Source organism: Sus scrofa, chromosome 7 (assembly GCF_000003025.6).
Source record: "Sus scrofa isolate TJ Tabasco breed Duroc chromosome 7, Sscrofa11.1, whole genome shotgun sequence".
In the NCBI taxonomy this organism is placed as follows: domain Eukaryota; kingdom Metazoa; phylum Chordata; class Mammalia; order Artiodactyla; family Suidae; genus Sus; species Sus scrofa.
The window spans coordinates 86449859-86466513 of NC_010449.5; the positions used below are offsets into that span (position 1 = coordinate 86449859).

Consider the following 16655-nt stretch of genomic DNA (forward strand, 5'->3'; position numbering starts at 1 on the left):
CTGGGTCTTAGCTCACCCAGAATCCACATTTCTCAGATGCTCAGGGTAGCTGCCAACAGGGGGCTCTCCAGTCACCCATGAACCCAAGGATCCCTCCAACCTGGGAGGCAGGATGTCATCCAAAGTCAGGGGACTGGCTTCTTTTCATGTCGAGTCCTTCTGCCCCCAAAGATGGACCGAGTCTTAGTCAGGTCCAGGTGGGTTCTCCACACCTTCTTCCTGTGGCTTATCTGCCTAATGCTAGATGAACACCACACAGTTATAAATACTCAGGTCAATATATATATGCACGTATAGATATATATATTCTGGTCACTGTTTTACACTTGAACAAAGAAAACCACTAGCCTGCTTGTTCTAGAGTTTGTGCTGCCCCGACTCCCATCTGCCTGTGGTATAGCTGGCAGGAAATGTGAGCCACTGAGTGCCACGGGGTGCCCATCTTACGTGGCCCCATCGCACCGGCCAACAGTCAGTTTCAGAGCCCCCTGATCATGCAGGCTCTTCAGGGCCTTGAACTCCAAGGGCATGGTGTGGGGGCTGGCCTGGGAGGTGTAGCCATACTTGAGGCTGTCGTAGTAGTGGTACTTGACAGGGTTCTGGTTCTGATCTAATGGAAAGGGCCAGAAGCCGTAGAGGTAGATCTGGTTGCAGAAGCGTGTGGCCAGCGTGTACATCAAGAGGCCAGTGGTGGGTCTTTTGATGTGAACTTTGTTAGTCAGCCAGTATCTGGGGGAAAAAAAAGTGAAAAAAGAAACAGAAAAAGAGACATGAGTGTGTGAATTATCCTTTCCAGGAGAAGAAATTTTTCTTCTGTTCCACAGTCTGCCTCCTGCCACCCCAGGAACTGTAGAGACCAATCAAGTGACTAATTCTCAGTTCCCTTCAAAAAGGACTGACAGCCACTATTTATTAAGTAACAGAACTGCTCCTCACACTGCGTGCTTTCCTATAGGTGATTTTATGGACACAAGACAAGCCTGTGAGTAGGTACAGATGGAGAAATGAACCTCAAAGGTGAAAGTGGCTTGCCCAAGGTCACCTAGATAGAAAGGCCAGAAATTGACTTGAGCTCAGGCCTGTTGAAATCTAAAGCACAAACGAAATTATTGACAAAACAGAAGTAGATTCACAAACCTAGAGAACAGACTTGTGGTTGCCATGGGGGAGGGCAAGGGAGTGGGATGGACTGGGAGTTTGGGGTTAGTAGATGCAAACTATTACATTTAGAATGGATAAGCAATGAGGTCCTACTGTATAGCACAGGGAACTATATCCAGCCACTTGAGATAGAACATGATGGAAGCTAATATGAGAAAAGGAATGTGTCTCTATGTATGACTGGGTCACTTTGCTGTACAGCAGAAATTGGCATGATGTTGTAAACCAACTAATACTTTAATTAAAAAAATGAGAATAAAAAAATCTAAAGGAGGGTCTGGCGAACTTTTTCTGTAAAAGGGTCAGGTGGCAACAATTGTTGGCTCTGTGGCTATATGCCTGGCCTCTGCCATGGAGTACAGAAGAGCTACAGACAACACATACAGGCTTGGTGCTCTGGCTGTAGTTGGCTGCCCCTGATAAAGGACCGCCCCTTGCACAGTGCCCACCACCAATTACCACACCTGACTCGGGCAGGGGTTGACTTCTTTGCCTCCTGAGCATGGTCAGATTACCTTCCCATCCCTGCCCACAGGCCTCCACCCTCTGATGCAGGTTGTCTGTCTCTGATAGCATGTGGCTCCCCTGGAGAGCTGAAGGGACAGTGGGCTGTGGCCTGTCCTGAGAGGCTGGGTTCTGAACAGAGGTATGAAGGGAGACACGGCAGGTGGAAAGAGAAGAGCGTTAAGCTAAGGGCTTCCAGTGTTGAGTGAGGCGCTGAGCTACCTCTGCCAATAGAGGGCCTTGGTTTACCTTAACCAAGAAAGCAGTGAGGAAGAAGCCATCAGACTAAGCAGCAGAAGTGGAGAGGGGGTTTCAGTGACAGTTCCGTCAGCAACCACCTGTGTGCCTTTGAGCCAGTCGCTGCTCCCTGCTAGACCCAGTTTTTATATTTATGCAATGATGGGGCACAGACCCAGGGATTGCCAACATGGCCGCTAAGTCCTAACACAATCTAGAAGGGTCTCCCTAAGTGGGAAAACAGCCACCCTATTTGCCATCATTTTTGTTTTCCATCATGGTTTTTCTCCTGCTAGGATTTAGAACTCACTGGGACGTGTAGGCCAACCTTTATTTCTAGTAAAGCCTTCCACTTACCCAATGCTGAATCCCTTTAAATGCAATGTGTACTCTTGGTGGAAAGATGTATTTCCTCAGCACAATCTCTTTACAATTGTGTCTACACCAGGAGCTGTCCACGTTTTTCTGCACTCAAACACATTCCACGGGTACCCATTCCACGCGCTCCCGCTTGCCATTGTGAAAAACACCCACTCTCTACCTGCAGCACAGGCCCCATGGCACGCCAGCATAGCGATGCCAGCGACTACAAAGTTGCACCTGTCAATTAATTTATGTCAGAAAGTAAAAGCATGTCAGGCAGAGCACTTACATATTGCTGAAAGTTACAACTGTTTTACATTATTCACAGTGCATCTAGCTCAAAGTTTAGGGGGCAGGTTTTCTGGAAGCCCAGTTATGCTCTTCCTTTTGCAAGAGGTTCTTTCTGCAGCTCCAACAAAGGAACCCCAAAACGTTTTAGAATGTCAACCTTAAATCTTTTATTTTTTAAAGGGGGCATTAGCTTTTGCATCAGAAAAGTTATAGATTCCTAATTACTCATATCATCTCAGTGAATCATATAATATTTGATATCATAAAACTTATTTAAAGGATCCCTCCCACCCCAACATGTCTGTCAGGCCAGGGCGAACTGAATTTCCTCCTAACATTGATGATGGGGGCTGTGGTCCCTGATGGCCAGAATCAGGGTGAATATCATCCTTTTGGGCACTGCAGGTGGCCTCCTTTCACAAGCGTGTTGTTTTATAAGCCAGTTAATTGAGGACGCTTTTCCTTGCACCTCCTCCGATTTCATCCTGTCTGAGCTGAGAAACTTCTCTGCAGCTGAATTTTCCAGACCGGAACAGGCGGAGGATGCAAAAGCAGAGAACAGAAAAACGGCTTCAGGAGTTTCTGTTGTGGTGCAGCAGAAACGAATCTGGACAAGTATCCATGAAGATATGGGTTCGATACCTGGCCTCGCTCAATTGCTTAAGGATCTGGCATTGCTGTAAGCTGTGGTGTAGGTCACAGACATAGCTTGGATCTGGCGTTGCTGTGGCTGTGGCTGGCAGCTGCAGCTCTGATTCGACCCCTAGCCTTCAAGATTTCCATATGCCGCGGGCATAGCCCTAAAAGCAAAAAAACCAATGAAACAAAAAACCCAAAAAAACCCCAACAGTCTTCAGACACTGAAAAAACAATCAAAAAAAGAAAAAGAAAAAAAAGAGGAAAAGGAGTTGGTGGACATACTGCAATACTGCAGAGCTTCGTGATTTCTGCCCTGCACAGTTGAGAAATTTCATCCCAGCTAATACATAGGAGGCATGATGCTGGCTCTGGGGGATGCTTAAGCTGAGGCTGGGGCTTCTTAGGGAAGAAACCTCTCCTTAGACCACCTTAATACTCTACATGCTCATGGGGCTGAACTGAGCTTGGGAGGACCCTGGGGGGAGAAAGCAGGAAGGATGCATGGAGCAGAAGAGTCCAGCTGATCCTTGCCAAATGCCACTCATCTACCTTGGCTTAACCACCTCTCATAAGGGAGGCTCACCTCCTCCTGAGCTAGTCAATTGCACTTTCAGCTTTCATTCAATGGTTCTCCAACCTAGGCTGCACACTGGAATCACCTGGAGCTTTAAGAGGACGGATCCTGGGTCCCACCTCCAGTCCAGGGGCAGCCTGGGCATTGGGATTTTTAAAACCTCCTCCGGTAATTCAAATGTGCAGCCAAGGCTAAGAGCCCTGTTTCAACTGTTAGGTGGTTCTTCTAAAAGAACCTAAGAATGAAACTTATTTAGAGGAAGGGAGGAGGGGGGTAAGCATAAGGTATAGTCATTGATTTTTTAAGGCAGGTGGACCTGGAGAACTCATCTAGCTCAGCAGCCTGGCAGGTGATATAACTAAGGGAATGAGAGTTGGGATATGCATATAAGGAAAACTGACTCCAGCCTCAAGTGTTGCCAAGGCAGTAGGGAGTGGTGGGGACTGTGGCATCTAAAGGGATAGACAGGCGTTCCTGTCATGGCTCAGTGGTTAAAGAATCTGACTAAGAACCATGAGGTTGTGGGTTCAATCCATGGCCTTGCTCAGTGGGTTAAGGATCCGACATTGCCGTGAGCTGTGGTGTAGGTTGCAGACGTGGCCTTGATCTCGCGTTGCTGTGGTTCTGGCATAGGCTGGCAGCTATAGCTCCGATTCGACCCCTAGCCTGGGAACCTCCATATGCTGTGGGAGTGGCCCAAGAAATGGCAAAAAGACAAAAATAAGTAAATAAATAAATAAATAAAGGGGTAGACAGTTTTATTGTAGTCCTATATGGCGGAGGCAAATTTTCTGATTTTTTTCCAAAGGTATCAGAAATCTGGATTTTAATGCAAATTGTCCAAATTTTTAAATGTTGGCAACTAATTTTAAGGAAAAATAATACAAAATCATGTGAGAGTGTTTGTTGGGTGAGTCAAGACACCACACCTGTGGGTAATCCACAGGTCTCTGGGATTGAACTTGTTCTCCTCTCTCAATTTATGGAATTGTAGAAAAAGTGGGAATCCAGAGTCACTTGCCTGAGAAGAGGCAAACTTTTCGTGTAGCTGGTGAGAAAGAGCTTGGATAAAATGCAGCCTCCCCACTCATGGTTCTTGGGCTTTATTCACTCTATGGTGATTCTGGGGGAGGGGTTGGGGCCAGGAATGAGCTGGCCGCAGCCGCTGTTGATACCATCCAGGGACATGTGAGACATGGGCACTGTGTCCACATGAGAGCATCTCACTGCCTGTTCACTCCCTGAGTGAATTCAAGCCCTAACACCGGCCACATGCCATATTAGGGATTTGCTGTTTGTTTATTTTCTGATAGCAAGGCCTTAGCAGGGTAGGGCTTTCAGAAGGGAATTTCTTTTCAGGCCCTCAGTGCTCTGCCCAGAGAGGGGCAGGGAGAATTGAATCAGGAGGGACACATCCAAGTAGCTCATATGTAGGTCTGAGGTTACACAGATACGTGCTGTACCCTCTGCATAGATGTGCCCTTCCCCCACCTGTCCCCTTGGTGAACTCTCTTTTTTCCCCCCAAACTAAGTACATGAATCACGTCTTCCTGGAAATGCTCCCTTTGTTCCACCCTCTTCTCCTCAGCTCAAACTGAGTTAGTCATTCCCCCTCATTATCATGAGCTTTGTTTCCATGGCTCCTGTTGCGCTTATCAACCCAGGCGGATCCTTCATTGCTGTATGGGTTGGACTCCCGCTGGAAACTATACTGTGATCTCCCCGAGAATGGGGGCCGTGTCTTATACTCCTTCATGGGGGGTTCAAGGGCACCTGGCTCAGTGTGTGGTGCAGCCCAAGACACCGAGACAGCATTGCTCAGCAGATCCTCCATGGGTTCACCTACTTCTTCCAGCACCCCTTGTAATAGTGCTGGGGTCATGTGACCACTTCTGGCCAATAGGCTGCAACTAGAAATGGTACCCACTGGCCCAACTATTCCTTAGGAGAGTTCTCTTCTCTTGCCTCAGAGAAACTCAATGCCTCCTGTCAGGATGGTGTCAGCCAGAGATGGAAGAATCCTAAATCCTTGAATCACTGGTTGGAAGAGAGCCCCCGTCAACCTACGTCACACTTTGTGAGGATGAGAAATAAACTTCTGTTGTGCTAAACCATGAGGGTTTGGGGGTTGTTATTGTATCATAAACTGGAATTGATTATCCTGGCTTCCAAGGTGCTCAGCAAATGTTTGACTCAAATGGAAGTGAAAAATGGGAAGTAGAAAAGGAGAGGGTGGGGGGAAGCTAGCAGTGCACGCAGCTTCGTGACTCTGGCTGGCCGGGACAGGAATAGAAACGTCCATCCTCTCAGATCTGCTGCCCGGAATCACTCACTGGGAAAGGTGTTAACATCAAGTACAGGCTCCAGAGTGAATTGAGAGCTCGGTGGCAGGGAGGGAGCTCTGGGTAAACAAGAACTCCTGAGTGATGTCTGACAGGGACACAGGGGCACCGTTTAATGAGCAGCTTGTACTAGAAGCTGACTGAGTTATGCAGGAACAAATCACTCTTCATTTCCTTTATATCTCCTCAGTCGCCCTGGCCAATTTAGAGACTGTGTGCGTGGCTGACTTGGAGACGATTTCTTTCCTTAGGATAACAGCTGGGTGTTAAAACACAAACTAATTAATTTTGCCTTCTCGAATGAGGTTAGCTGGGTGCATCCGGGATGCTGTATTGACAATGCACCTTTAATATCCCAGTCTGGAGGTTTTAATTAGAAGGCAAAGTAATCTCCAAGAAGGCAGTAATTATTTTTCAAATTGGTTACCCCAATTGCCAAGACGATTAAGTGCTGTATTTTATGAGCATGGACGGCAATAAATGAGGATTGCCAAAATCATGGTCAAAGCACGTTTGTCCTTCTCCCTGGATTCCTGTGCTCTGTATATGGCAAAGCGTGGTGGCTGCCACTGTTGGAAAAAGGGACCAAAAGGGCCTCTTCTATGAAGCTAATAGCACTTTGTGGATACAGCTCATATTGTCCTTAAGGAACGGGAATGCCTCACAGGTGATCAAGGAGGGACGCTTTGGTGATGCTTTGTACAGGATCAGCAGCAAAGCCAGGAGCAGGACTCAGACGCCTAAGCTCTCATCATCCACATCACTAGTCTGGGTGCTGACCCAGTGACCCCATAGTCCATTGCTGACCTTTTCCTGGAATCACTTTAGAGCTCTGGTGTCTTGGGGGACATCCCAGGATGCAGCTTTTTCCAGCTTTGTGGTGGTGGAGATCTGAGGGGTTTGTATCAGAATCTGGGGCAGGCATGCAGAGCGGGTCAAGCCCTGGGGATGCCTGAGGCTGATTCCTGGTTCAGCATTGGTTCCGAGCCAGTGCTCCCACTCAAGTAAGCCAGGCCAGCCTCAGGTATGACCAGGCCACCAAAAACTCCCCAATGACTCCTGGGGTCCATGGGATAACATCCAGCATCCTTAGCTCGACTTGTGAAGCCCTTCAGATTTGGGCCTGAAATCCCTCCACTCCCTGGTGTGCACAGCCACCCTACCATGAAGAACTTGTGGTTTCTTCTAGGACATCACCACCTCCTTCTTCTCCTGGCTGGAAACTCCTTCTTATACTTTCAGCTTCAATGCCGCTCCCTTCAGGAAGCCTTCCTGGGCCTGCCCAGATGGTTTTGTGTCTTGTATGGTGTCCTTGTCCTATCATAGCACTTGTCACACTATGCTATAATGACTTGTTTACTCTTCTTTCTCTTCCCCTGCTTTTTTTTTTTTTTTTTTTTTTTTTTGCTTTTTAGGGCTGCATCTGTGGCATATGGAAGTTACCAGGACAGGGGTCGAATCGGAGCTACAGCTGCCGGTCTACACCACAGCCATTGCAATACAGGATCTGAGCTGTGTCTGCGACCTACACCATTGCTCGAGCAACACCAAATCCTTAACCCACTGAGCAGGGGGCCAGGGATTGAACCTGCATCCTCATGGATACTAGTCAGGCCTATTACCACTGAGCCACAACAGGAACTCCCTTCTTTCCCCTACAGTTTAAACATCGATGAGCAAGTGGATTGATTTCCTGCTCCATACAACCCCAGATCCAAGCATAGCTTCACAAGTCTTTAACAAACTAATGAGCAAAGATGAGCAAGTAGAGGCTCCCTCCAGGGGCATGGGCAGGAGAGGAGAAAGAGCCTGGCCTTGCTCTAAAGCTTTCTAGGCATCTGCACATGAAAGGCAGCCTAACAGCATCCCAGGCAATATGTTACCAAAAGAAAGGAGGAAAAACCACGATGCTGGTTACTTGAGGGGGTCCTCCCACTACGGTGGGCCCCTCAGGAAGTCAAGAGACTGCCGCTCAAGCACAGGCATTGCTTCTGTCCTGAGAGGCCCTGCAGGGACCCTGCAAGACTATTTCTTAGAGGGTTAAACCTTCTGGCTGGATTCTGGAATCTAAAATGATGCCACTCCAAACAGGAAAAAAAAAAAATCTCATTCATAATTAAAGAACTCCAATTTCACAGAAAACCAGATGCCATTTTTCACCAGATTGGCAAAGATAAGAGATATTGATAATATACCATATTGGCAAGGTTATGGGAAAACAGGCATTTCCAATAATCACAGGTGGGAGTGTAAATCGGTACCTCTGTATTGGGCAATTTAGCAATCTCTATGAAAGCTAACAACACATATAGCGTATCTCTGTGTCACTTTTTACAATGGCACATCTAAAAAGCAAGCGTACAGATGTATGTATGTGTGCAGATGCCAGTACAGGATGATCACCATAACACTGATTGCACTGGCAGAAGATTGGAAAAGCCTATGATGCCCACCGTGATGGCTTCTGCTTACATAAATCATGGTCCAGACATTGAGGAATGTTAGGCAGCTGTGAAGGAGAATGAGGTGGTGCATGTCGATATGGAATAATTTCCAGAATTCAGCGAGGTGCAGTACTTCAAACACGCTCCCTTAGGTGTGAAAGTGGATATTTCTGAAAGGATACACACAGAAAATCAGTTTAACAGGCTGTCTCTGTGGAGGAGGGCTTGCTTCTCGCTTGAAATCCTTTTTTTTTTTTTTTTTTTAGGGCCGCACCCATGACATATGCAAGTTCCTAGGTAGGGGTCAAATAGGAGCTGTAGCTGCCAGCCTATGTCACAGCCACAGCAATGCAGGATCCAAGCCTCGTCTTTGACCCACACCACAGCTTACAGCAACGCCAGATCCTTAACCCACTGAGTGAGGCCAGGTATCGAACCTGCAACCTCATGGATACTAGTCAGATTCGTTTCCACTGCGCCACGATGGGAACTCCAGCTTGAAATCCTTTTACATTATTTGGATTTTTCTTTTGACTATGTGCATTGTTATTGAAAAAAATGGAGAGACAATTCACTAAAAATGACCAAATAGCATCTGTGCCTTAACACCCCAGACTGCCCTCATTTTTTTTTAGGTAGCACCACCATGGGATGCATTTCTACACTCTGTGCCCATGGGGGGAGACTGGGGCTCAGCTCCTGTGACTGGCCCTGGTGACACACTCTGTGGATTGTGACAGGCATATCTGGAGGGGGCAGCTGTGCTGGTCCCTCCCCTGACGTGCTGCCCCATGCTTCCTCTCACACCCTGGACCTGCCCTCTGACCTCAGGTTCCACTCCCCTGGCTGACAGGCAGCAAGGCCTAGCAGGGGCGCCCTGGATCAGTGCTTTCCGAGGGCCTAGGCTCAGCACCCCCAATGCCTAAACCAGCACCAGCTCACAGGCCTCCTCTGCACGAGGCCTGTGGGCTGGGCGGCTAAATGGGCCAGGCAGGGGGCTGCTTTATTGCCCAGGGGCTGTGGTCTCTGTGGGTCACAGCCTTCCCCACTCTTGTAACTGAATTAGCGCCACTCACCAGAGCTTCCTGCTTCCCTCAGCCGTATTCATTTGCTTGGGTGTCCTTCCTCCCCATTGCCCACGTCACCTACCAACAGCTAGTCAGGGCACTGTGCCAACATGCAGGCTGGCAAAGCCAGAAGCTCCTGGAAGCCAGGTTGGAACAGAGGTGGTGAGGGTCTAAGGGGAGGCCTTCTGCTAAGGGTCCTGACCCACACTGCCCCCTCCCCTGTAATGTCCAGGTCTAGTAACTGCCTCACATGGGCAGGAATCTGGAGAGCACATGGTGGGTGGGGCATCTTCCCGCACAGGTGTGGTAAATCAAAGGCTCTCTGTGTGGGAAAGGTGGCCATTAGCCCAACTGTTTTTTCTTTTTTAGCCTTTTTTTAGGGCTGCAGGTGCAGCATATGGAAGTTCCCAGGCTAGGGGTGGAATCGGAGCTGTAGTTGCTGGCCTACACCACAGTCACAGTAATGCAAGATCCGAGCCACGTCTGCCACATACACCACAGCTCACGGCAATGCCAGATCCTTAACCCACTGAGTGACGCCAGGGATTGAACCCACGTCCTCAGGGATACTAGTTGGGTTCATTTAGGCTGAGCCATAACAGGTTGAATTACATCCTCTCAAATTCATTCTGTTGAAGTCACAACTCCCAGTACTTCAGAGTGTGATGTTATTTGCAAAAGAGGGTCTTTACAGAGGTAATCAGGTTAAAATGAGGTATTAGAGTGGGTCCTAATTCAATATAATTGATGTCTGTATAAACAGGAAATCTGGAGACAGGCAGGCATACAGGGAGAAAGATGCAGATGGCCAACCACAAGCCAAAGAGGGGGCCTGGAGAGGTTCTCTAAGGGATCCCAGAAGGACTTCTAGCCTCCAAAACTGTAGGGAAATACTGGCCTGTGGCACTTGATCACAGAAGCCCTAGCAAATGAACACACCAGCTGTCTGTATAAGAATTTCCCTCTCCATTGCCCAGGAAGAGGCATCTGCTGTTGCCTGAACATCTCCAAGTATACAGAATTCATTAATTCCTAAGAGGTAACCATGCTCATTTCAGATGATCTTTATGAGTGTGAAATGTTCTTCCCAGTGTTCAGATAAAACCTGACTCACTGTAGATCCTCTTCCAAGGCTAGTTCTACACCTGGAGCCTCACAGTCCAAATCTGTGATCCCTTCAGCATAAGGCCTGGAACCCTCCAGGTACTTGTGCATTTTACTGAATGAAGAAAGATTTCTCTCATGCTCCTTAGAGAATTCTCTTGCAAATCCTTTCAACTTTGAATTGCTTTGCCCCTGTGGTCCCTCTCCAGCCTGGTAGCCAAAACTGAATGTGGATCTCCAAGTGGGAATTGATCAGGGCCATTACTGACCTCCCTGACTCCCAAAGACTTTCTCAGTCCATAGCTGTGATTGAAAGTCACCTTATCTCTTTAAGCAATCACATATCTGCTTATGGTTGGTACAATCCATTCCTCTATACCTGTACAATTGTTTAGAAGTCAAGTATAGCATCTGGCATTTGTCTGTATTATAACTTTTTCTTCATTGTTTAGTCTGACAAGAGAAATTTAGACTCAACTCTGAGGCCCAAATATTGGGAATTCCCTCAAAGTTACATCACATGTGAATATGTTAAACAGACAAATGATGGCCTAATTGAAGTCATTGGTATACATGACTGGACATTTGGCAGGACAGGAGGTTGGTGGCATGTTCTTAGAGATCTCCATAAAGGCAATATTGATTTAATTAGTAATGACTTTGGGGCATCAGTGGTCAACAAGAGTGGTCAGTCTATCTGTCTAGGATATGGGAAGAGGGGGTGGCAGTAGGAAGAGCAGAAACCTTTGAAGCCTGTACATGCGGATTCTAATCCCCCTCCCCCTCAGCAATGTGATCTTGGGTAATTCTCTTCTGAGCCTGCTTCCTTATGAGTAAAATGGGGATGAAAATTGTGTCCATCTTCCAAGGTTGTTCCAAGGTGTGCTGACCTTCCTGCTTGTTCTGTCTGGTGGAGAAGGTGCCCTGTGCTCAGGATAGCAATGCTGTACACATGGAGTCTTTTTTTTAGGGCCACACTTACAGCATATGGAGGTTCCCAGGCTAGGGGTCGAATTGGAGCTACAGCTGTTGACCTACACCACAGCCACAGCACGCTGGATCTGAGCCATTTCTGCGAACTACATCACAGCTCATGGCAACGTCGGATCCCCGACCCACTGAGTGAGGCCAGGGATTGAACCTGCATCTCATGGATACTAGTCAGATTTGTTTCCACTGCTCCATGAAAGAAACTCCCCACATGGAGTCTTGATACACTGCTAACTATTATCTCCTGACACCTCATCTACAGTATGGCAGCTCCCAGCCCACTGAGCTCCTAGGGGCCCCCAGTCCAGAACTGGGTGGCTGTGAATGTCTATTGCATTTGGTGCATTGCATTAGAGTGAGATGATGTGGTTCATTTCATGGTTGTGACTCTTATTGGCTGGGTGACTGCATGCAAATCACCCAACTTGTCTGGGCATCAAGTTCCTCATTTGTAAAACAAAGACATGAGGGTGCTCAAAGTTGATTCCCAGTTGACATTTCCATCATCAAGCACAAAGATTCCAATTTCCTATACTTGCTATTTTCTACTTTTTGGATAATAGCCATTCTTGTGAATGTGAAGTGGTAACTCGTGGTTTTGGTCTATATTTCCTTAGTAACTACTCACGTTAAACATCTTTTTGTGTGCATTGGCCACCTGTATATATTTTTTGAAGAAATGTCTATTCTAAGTCCTTTGCTCATTGTTGAATTGGGTTGATTTTTTTCTTGTTGTTGAGTTGTAGGAATTCTCTATTCCAGATATTAATCCCTTATTGGGTATATGATTTGCAAATATTTTCTCATATTCTATGCCTGTTTTTAAAAAAATTTTCTTGATATATTGTTCTTCAAGCATAATGAAGTTCATTTTATCTATTTTGTTGTTGTTGCCTGTGTTTTGTTGTCTTACTTCAGAAGTCATTGCAAAACTCAAAGTCATAAAAATATTCCCCTATATTTCCCTCTGAGTGAATTTCTTCTAATGAATTGTGCCCTTTAAAATGGTTAAAATGGGATACTATCAAAAAACCAAAATAATAAGTGTTGGCAAGAACATGGAGAAATTGAATAACAAGGGTTGGTATGAATGTGGAGAAATTGAAACCTCCTACACTGTTGGCGGATTGTAAAATGGCGCTGCCACTATGGAAAACAGTATGAGGGTTCCTTAAAAAATTCAGAATAGAGCTACCATATGATCCAACAATTCCACTTCTCAGTGTATATCCAAAAGAATTGAAAGCAGCATTCAAAGAGATATCTGCATACCCATGTCCATAGAAGCACTATTCACAATAGTCAAGAGATGAAAGTAATACAAACGTCCATTGATGGATGAGTGGATAAATAAAACATGGCATATACATACAATGGAATGTTATTCAGCCTTCAAAAGGAAGAAAATTCTGACACATGCTACAACATGGATGACCTCAAGAATATTACATTAAGTGAAATAAGCCAGTCACAGAGAGGTAAACTATTCTCGTATGAGGCATTTAAGTAGCCACGTTCATAAAAACAGAAGTAGAATGGTGGCCACCAGGGGCTGGATACATGGAAAAAAGAGGGCCTGCTGTGTTAATGAGTATAGAGTTTTAGATTTGCAAGATGAAAAAGTTCTATTTCACAACAATGTGAATATACTTAACACTATTGGATTATACCATTAAAAATGGTTAAAATGGTCTATATAGGAAAATAATCTGACAAAGAATAAATGTATGTATGTGTATAACTGAATCACCTTGCTGTACACCTGAAGCTGATACAGCATTGTAAAGCCGATCTAATAAAAAAATGGCTAAAATGGTAAATTTTATGGGGTATATATCTACCGCAGTAAAAAAGTGTTTATTCCACCCCACCCCATAAACAGAAGGTTTTATTGGTCCATAGATTTTTAATAAGGCAACAAGATTATTTTGCAAACTACAGCCTATATTGGAAATTTGAGGTGAAGAACTCTTGGCAAGTAAATTACTTACATGAATCCTTTATTACATGGAGTCTAAGTGTACTTTCCTCCCTGTGGTTCCACCCTCTGGTACATGCTTCTACCTCCTGAGTCTACAGGACAAGTCTAATTCCTTAGCCGGTGGTTGATGGCAGCTACTATGATTGTAGTAGCTATGACTGATTGTGTGTCTCCCCTGTGTTGGCGCAGGACACACATTCTGTTGTGGGTAGAGTTCCCCAGTGTATATATAAAGTAGGGCTTGGGACACAAGCCACCTGGTCAAAGTTGTTACACAACCAAGCGAGTGATGGAGCTGGGATGTGAACTCAGGTGTCCCTACCTCTAAAGGTCATGTTTCTGAGACTGGGCCAGAATGCCTCTTGGCTAGCTTTCTTCTCCATAACCCATTGGTCTTTTCTCAGCTGCCTTTGTTCTGCATCCCTCACAAGCTCATTCTTTCTCCTGCAGGTAGTTTCCCACCAAGACAGAGTTAAGCCCTTCCTCTCACTACAGACACGGCCCACCTTTTCAGTGATGCCTACTGTATCCATACCCTACAAGGCCCAGTGTCCCCACAGAGGGAGAGGGCCATTGGCAGAAATACATTCCAAGGCTCCTGAGACCCTCATCCCCCACCTCTTCCTCTTGCTAAAAAGAGAAGCCTTCTCTATCCATCTCTCCTGCAGTATTTCCTCCAGGAGTTCTTGCAAAGGAAGATGTTGCAATCTTAGGATTAACAGCCTGTTTGTTTAAAGGGCTTATTACTGGTGCTTAATGCTATTTTGACAGGTGAAAGTGAGTCAATTATAGCTGGAAATAGCTCTGGCTGCATAGTTTCTTCCAGGTGGTTGCCACTCCCCAGCAAAGGGAATTTTTCTCTCTTTACCAAAAGGAAGTTCATCTCCTTCCCTCTTGTCCTCTGACCATCAAACCATGTAAAGACTTTCCTGTTTCCAGGAAGAAACAACGTTAATGACATGAGCCTAAATCCATGACATGGGTGGGGTGTTGCTGCAGCAGACCCGCTTTGTGAGGGGGTGAAGTGGATGTTGAAGGAAAGTCTGATGGTTTAACCTCCAGGATAAGGGATGTGGCCTCAGTGAGCCTTAGTCCATACAGGAGTCATGCTGCTCCATCAGCCATGAATGTGGCTGCTTCTCATCGAATGTCTCTCTAGGTCTTTCTTGGGGCAATGGGTTTCAGTATTAATACCCACCCTAATGAGACCAGTGCTAGTCATAGGCTTGGGTGCCTTGGAGGGGGGAGTCATCTTTATGAGGACAGCAAAATCATTTCTGAGTTCAGAGGCTTCACAGAGTCACATTGAGTTAGCTTAGGGCCCCAGTGAAGAGCATTTCAATGTCCTTGGGTCAGTGGGAGTTTGGACAATGGGCCCTCTTATGTCACCAGAGCAGGACTGTGAATGACCACATGGCTGGATGCAGGACCTGACCTCAAGCTGGGAGTCAGGAGTGTTGGGGGGTGTATTTGTAACAGGCATCTCAGACTTAATATGCCCAAGAAAGAGCTCTCTTCCTTGACACGCTCAAACACTCACGGGCTCCCCCAGAGGCTCTCATCACAGAAAATGGCACCACTGTTCACACATCTGCTCCAACTCTAATCCTGACAGTCATCCCGGATTTCTCTCTTTTTCTTGCCCCTTGAGATTCTTAAATAGAATCTATCAGCAAATCATGCTCCCCCTACTCCAAATTTTATGGCAAATCTGCCCAAACTAATGCATATTCACTACCGCCTTCCCAGTTTAAATCACAACAATTCCCAACATGGACTATTGCAACAGCTTCTCAACAAATATGCCTGTTTCCATTCCCTTCCCCTTATGGTTTCTTCTCCACACAGCAGTAGTTGGAGGATCATTTTCCACGCAGCTCTCTGGGCAGCTCTCTTTTTGACAAACTGGTCAAAACTGGCATGCCATATGCAACCCATTGGCTAACCCCATCCCCTCCCAGGGAGGCTCAGAAAGGCCAGGTGACTTGCAGAGGTCATACAATGTGTGAGTAGTACAGCTAGGCAGGAAATGCATCTGGAAAAGAAATATTGCCCACCAAGCACCTCCCGAACCCCATGGCCGCTCACCCTCGGACGGCGTGCAGGAGGCGCAGAGAGGGGTATGCAGTACGCACGTTGACGTGGTGCTTCAGGATGAGCTCATTGACCCACTCAACCCGCTCCTTGCCGCCTCTGGCCATGAAGGCAGGGATCCACAGGATGCTGCCGTTGAGACTGTGCAGCCGTTGCAGCAGCTTCTCCCGCCACGTGGCGTTGACCAAGTCCTCAAAGGCCCGCTGGATGACGGAGGGGTTCATGGTCACCAGGTCTGTCTTGATCCCCACATCCCGGGCATACTCCTGCACAGGGGCCAAGTTGCACCTGCCAGAGAAAACGGCAGCAAGGTCCACTGAGGAAAGCTGAGACACCACTTCTTGTACTTAACTTTACCCATCCTTTATCTCTTCTCACTTTCTTCTCATCCCCAAAGACCCAGGGCATCTGCATGCACTTGCGGCCCCATCTATTATCCCTGGTCCTTCTCCTGATATATATTTACTAGGTTCTTGCACATACACAGAAACTTGCTGGACCCTGGGGTTGTAAAAGGCCTGCCTTCCAGAGCTCAGGATCTAGTAGATGAGAAGGGAAGCAAGTCAGCCAGCCCTCAGCTCACAAGATGACCATGCTATAGGCAGGTGTGATCTGGTCATATCAGGTGACTGAGTGAGGGCTCTGAAGTCACACTCCTGGGCTCAGAATTCAGCTCTGGTACTTTCTGCCTGTGTGATTCTAGGTAATCTGCTCAACCTCTCTATGCTTTCTGAGAGCTTCCTCATGACTCAGGAACACCCACAAGTTTCTTAGCTACAAAGGAGATGACAACTGCACCCCCTCCCAGGGATTGAAACAGTCCCTAGACACCTAGTACTTAGAACGCTGCTGAACCACAGTGAG

The 16655-nt window shown here is 46.7% G+C and overlaps 1 protein-coding gene across 1 annotated transcript in view; it reads right to left on the reverse strand.

Annotated features, from left to right (window-relative positions):
- Positions 444-16655, reverse strand: part of ST8SIA2 (ST8 alpha-N-acetyl-neuraminide alpha-2,8-sialyltransferase 2) — a 63931-nt gene continuing 47719 nt past the window's right edge. The window contains 2 exon segments of the mRNA NM_001315676.1: positions 444-729; positions 15786-16079. Of these exon segments, the coding sequence (NP_001302605.1) occupies positions 444-729; positions 15786-16079 (580 nt within the window).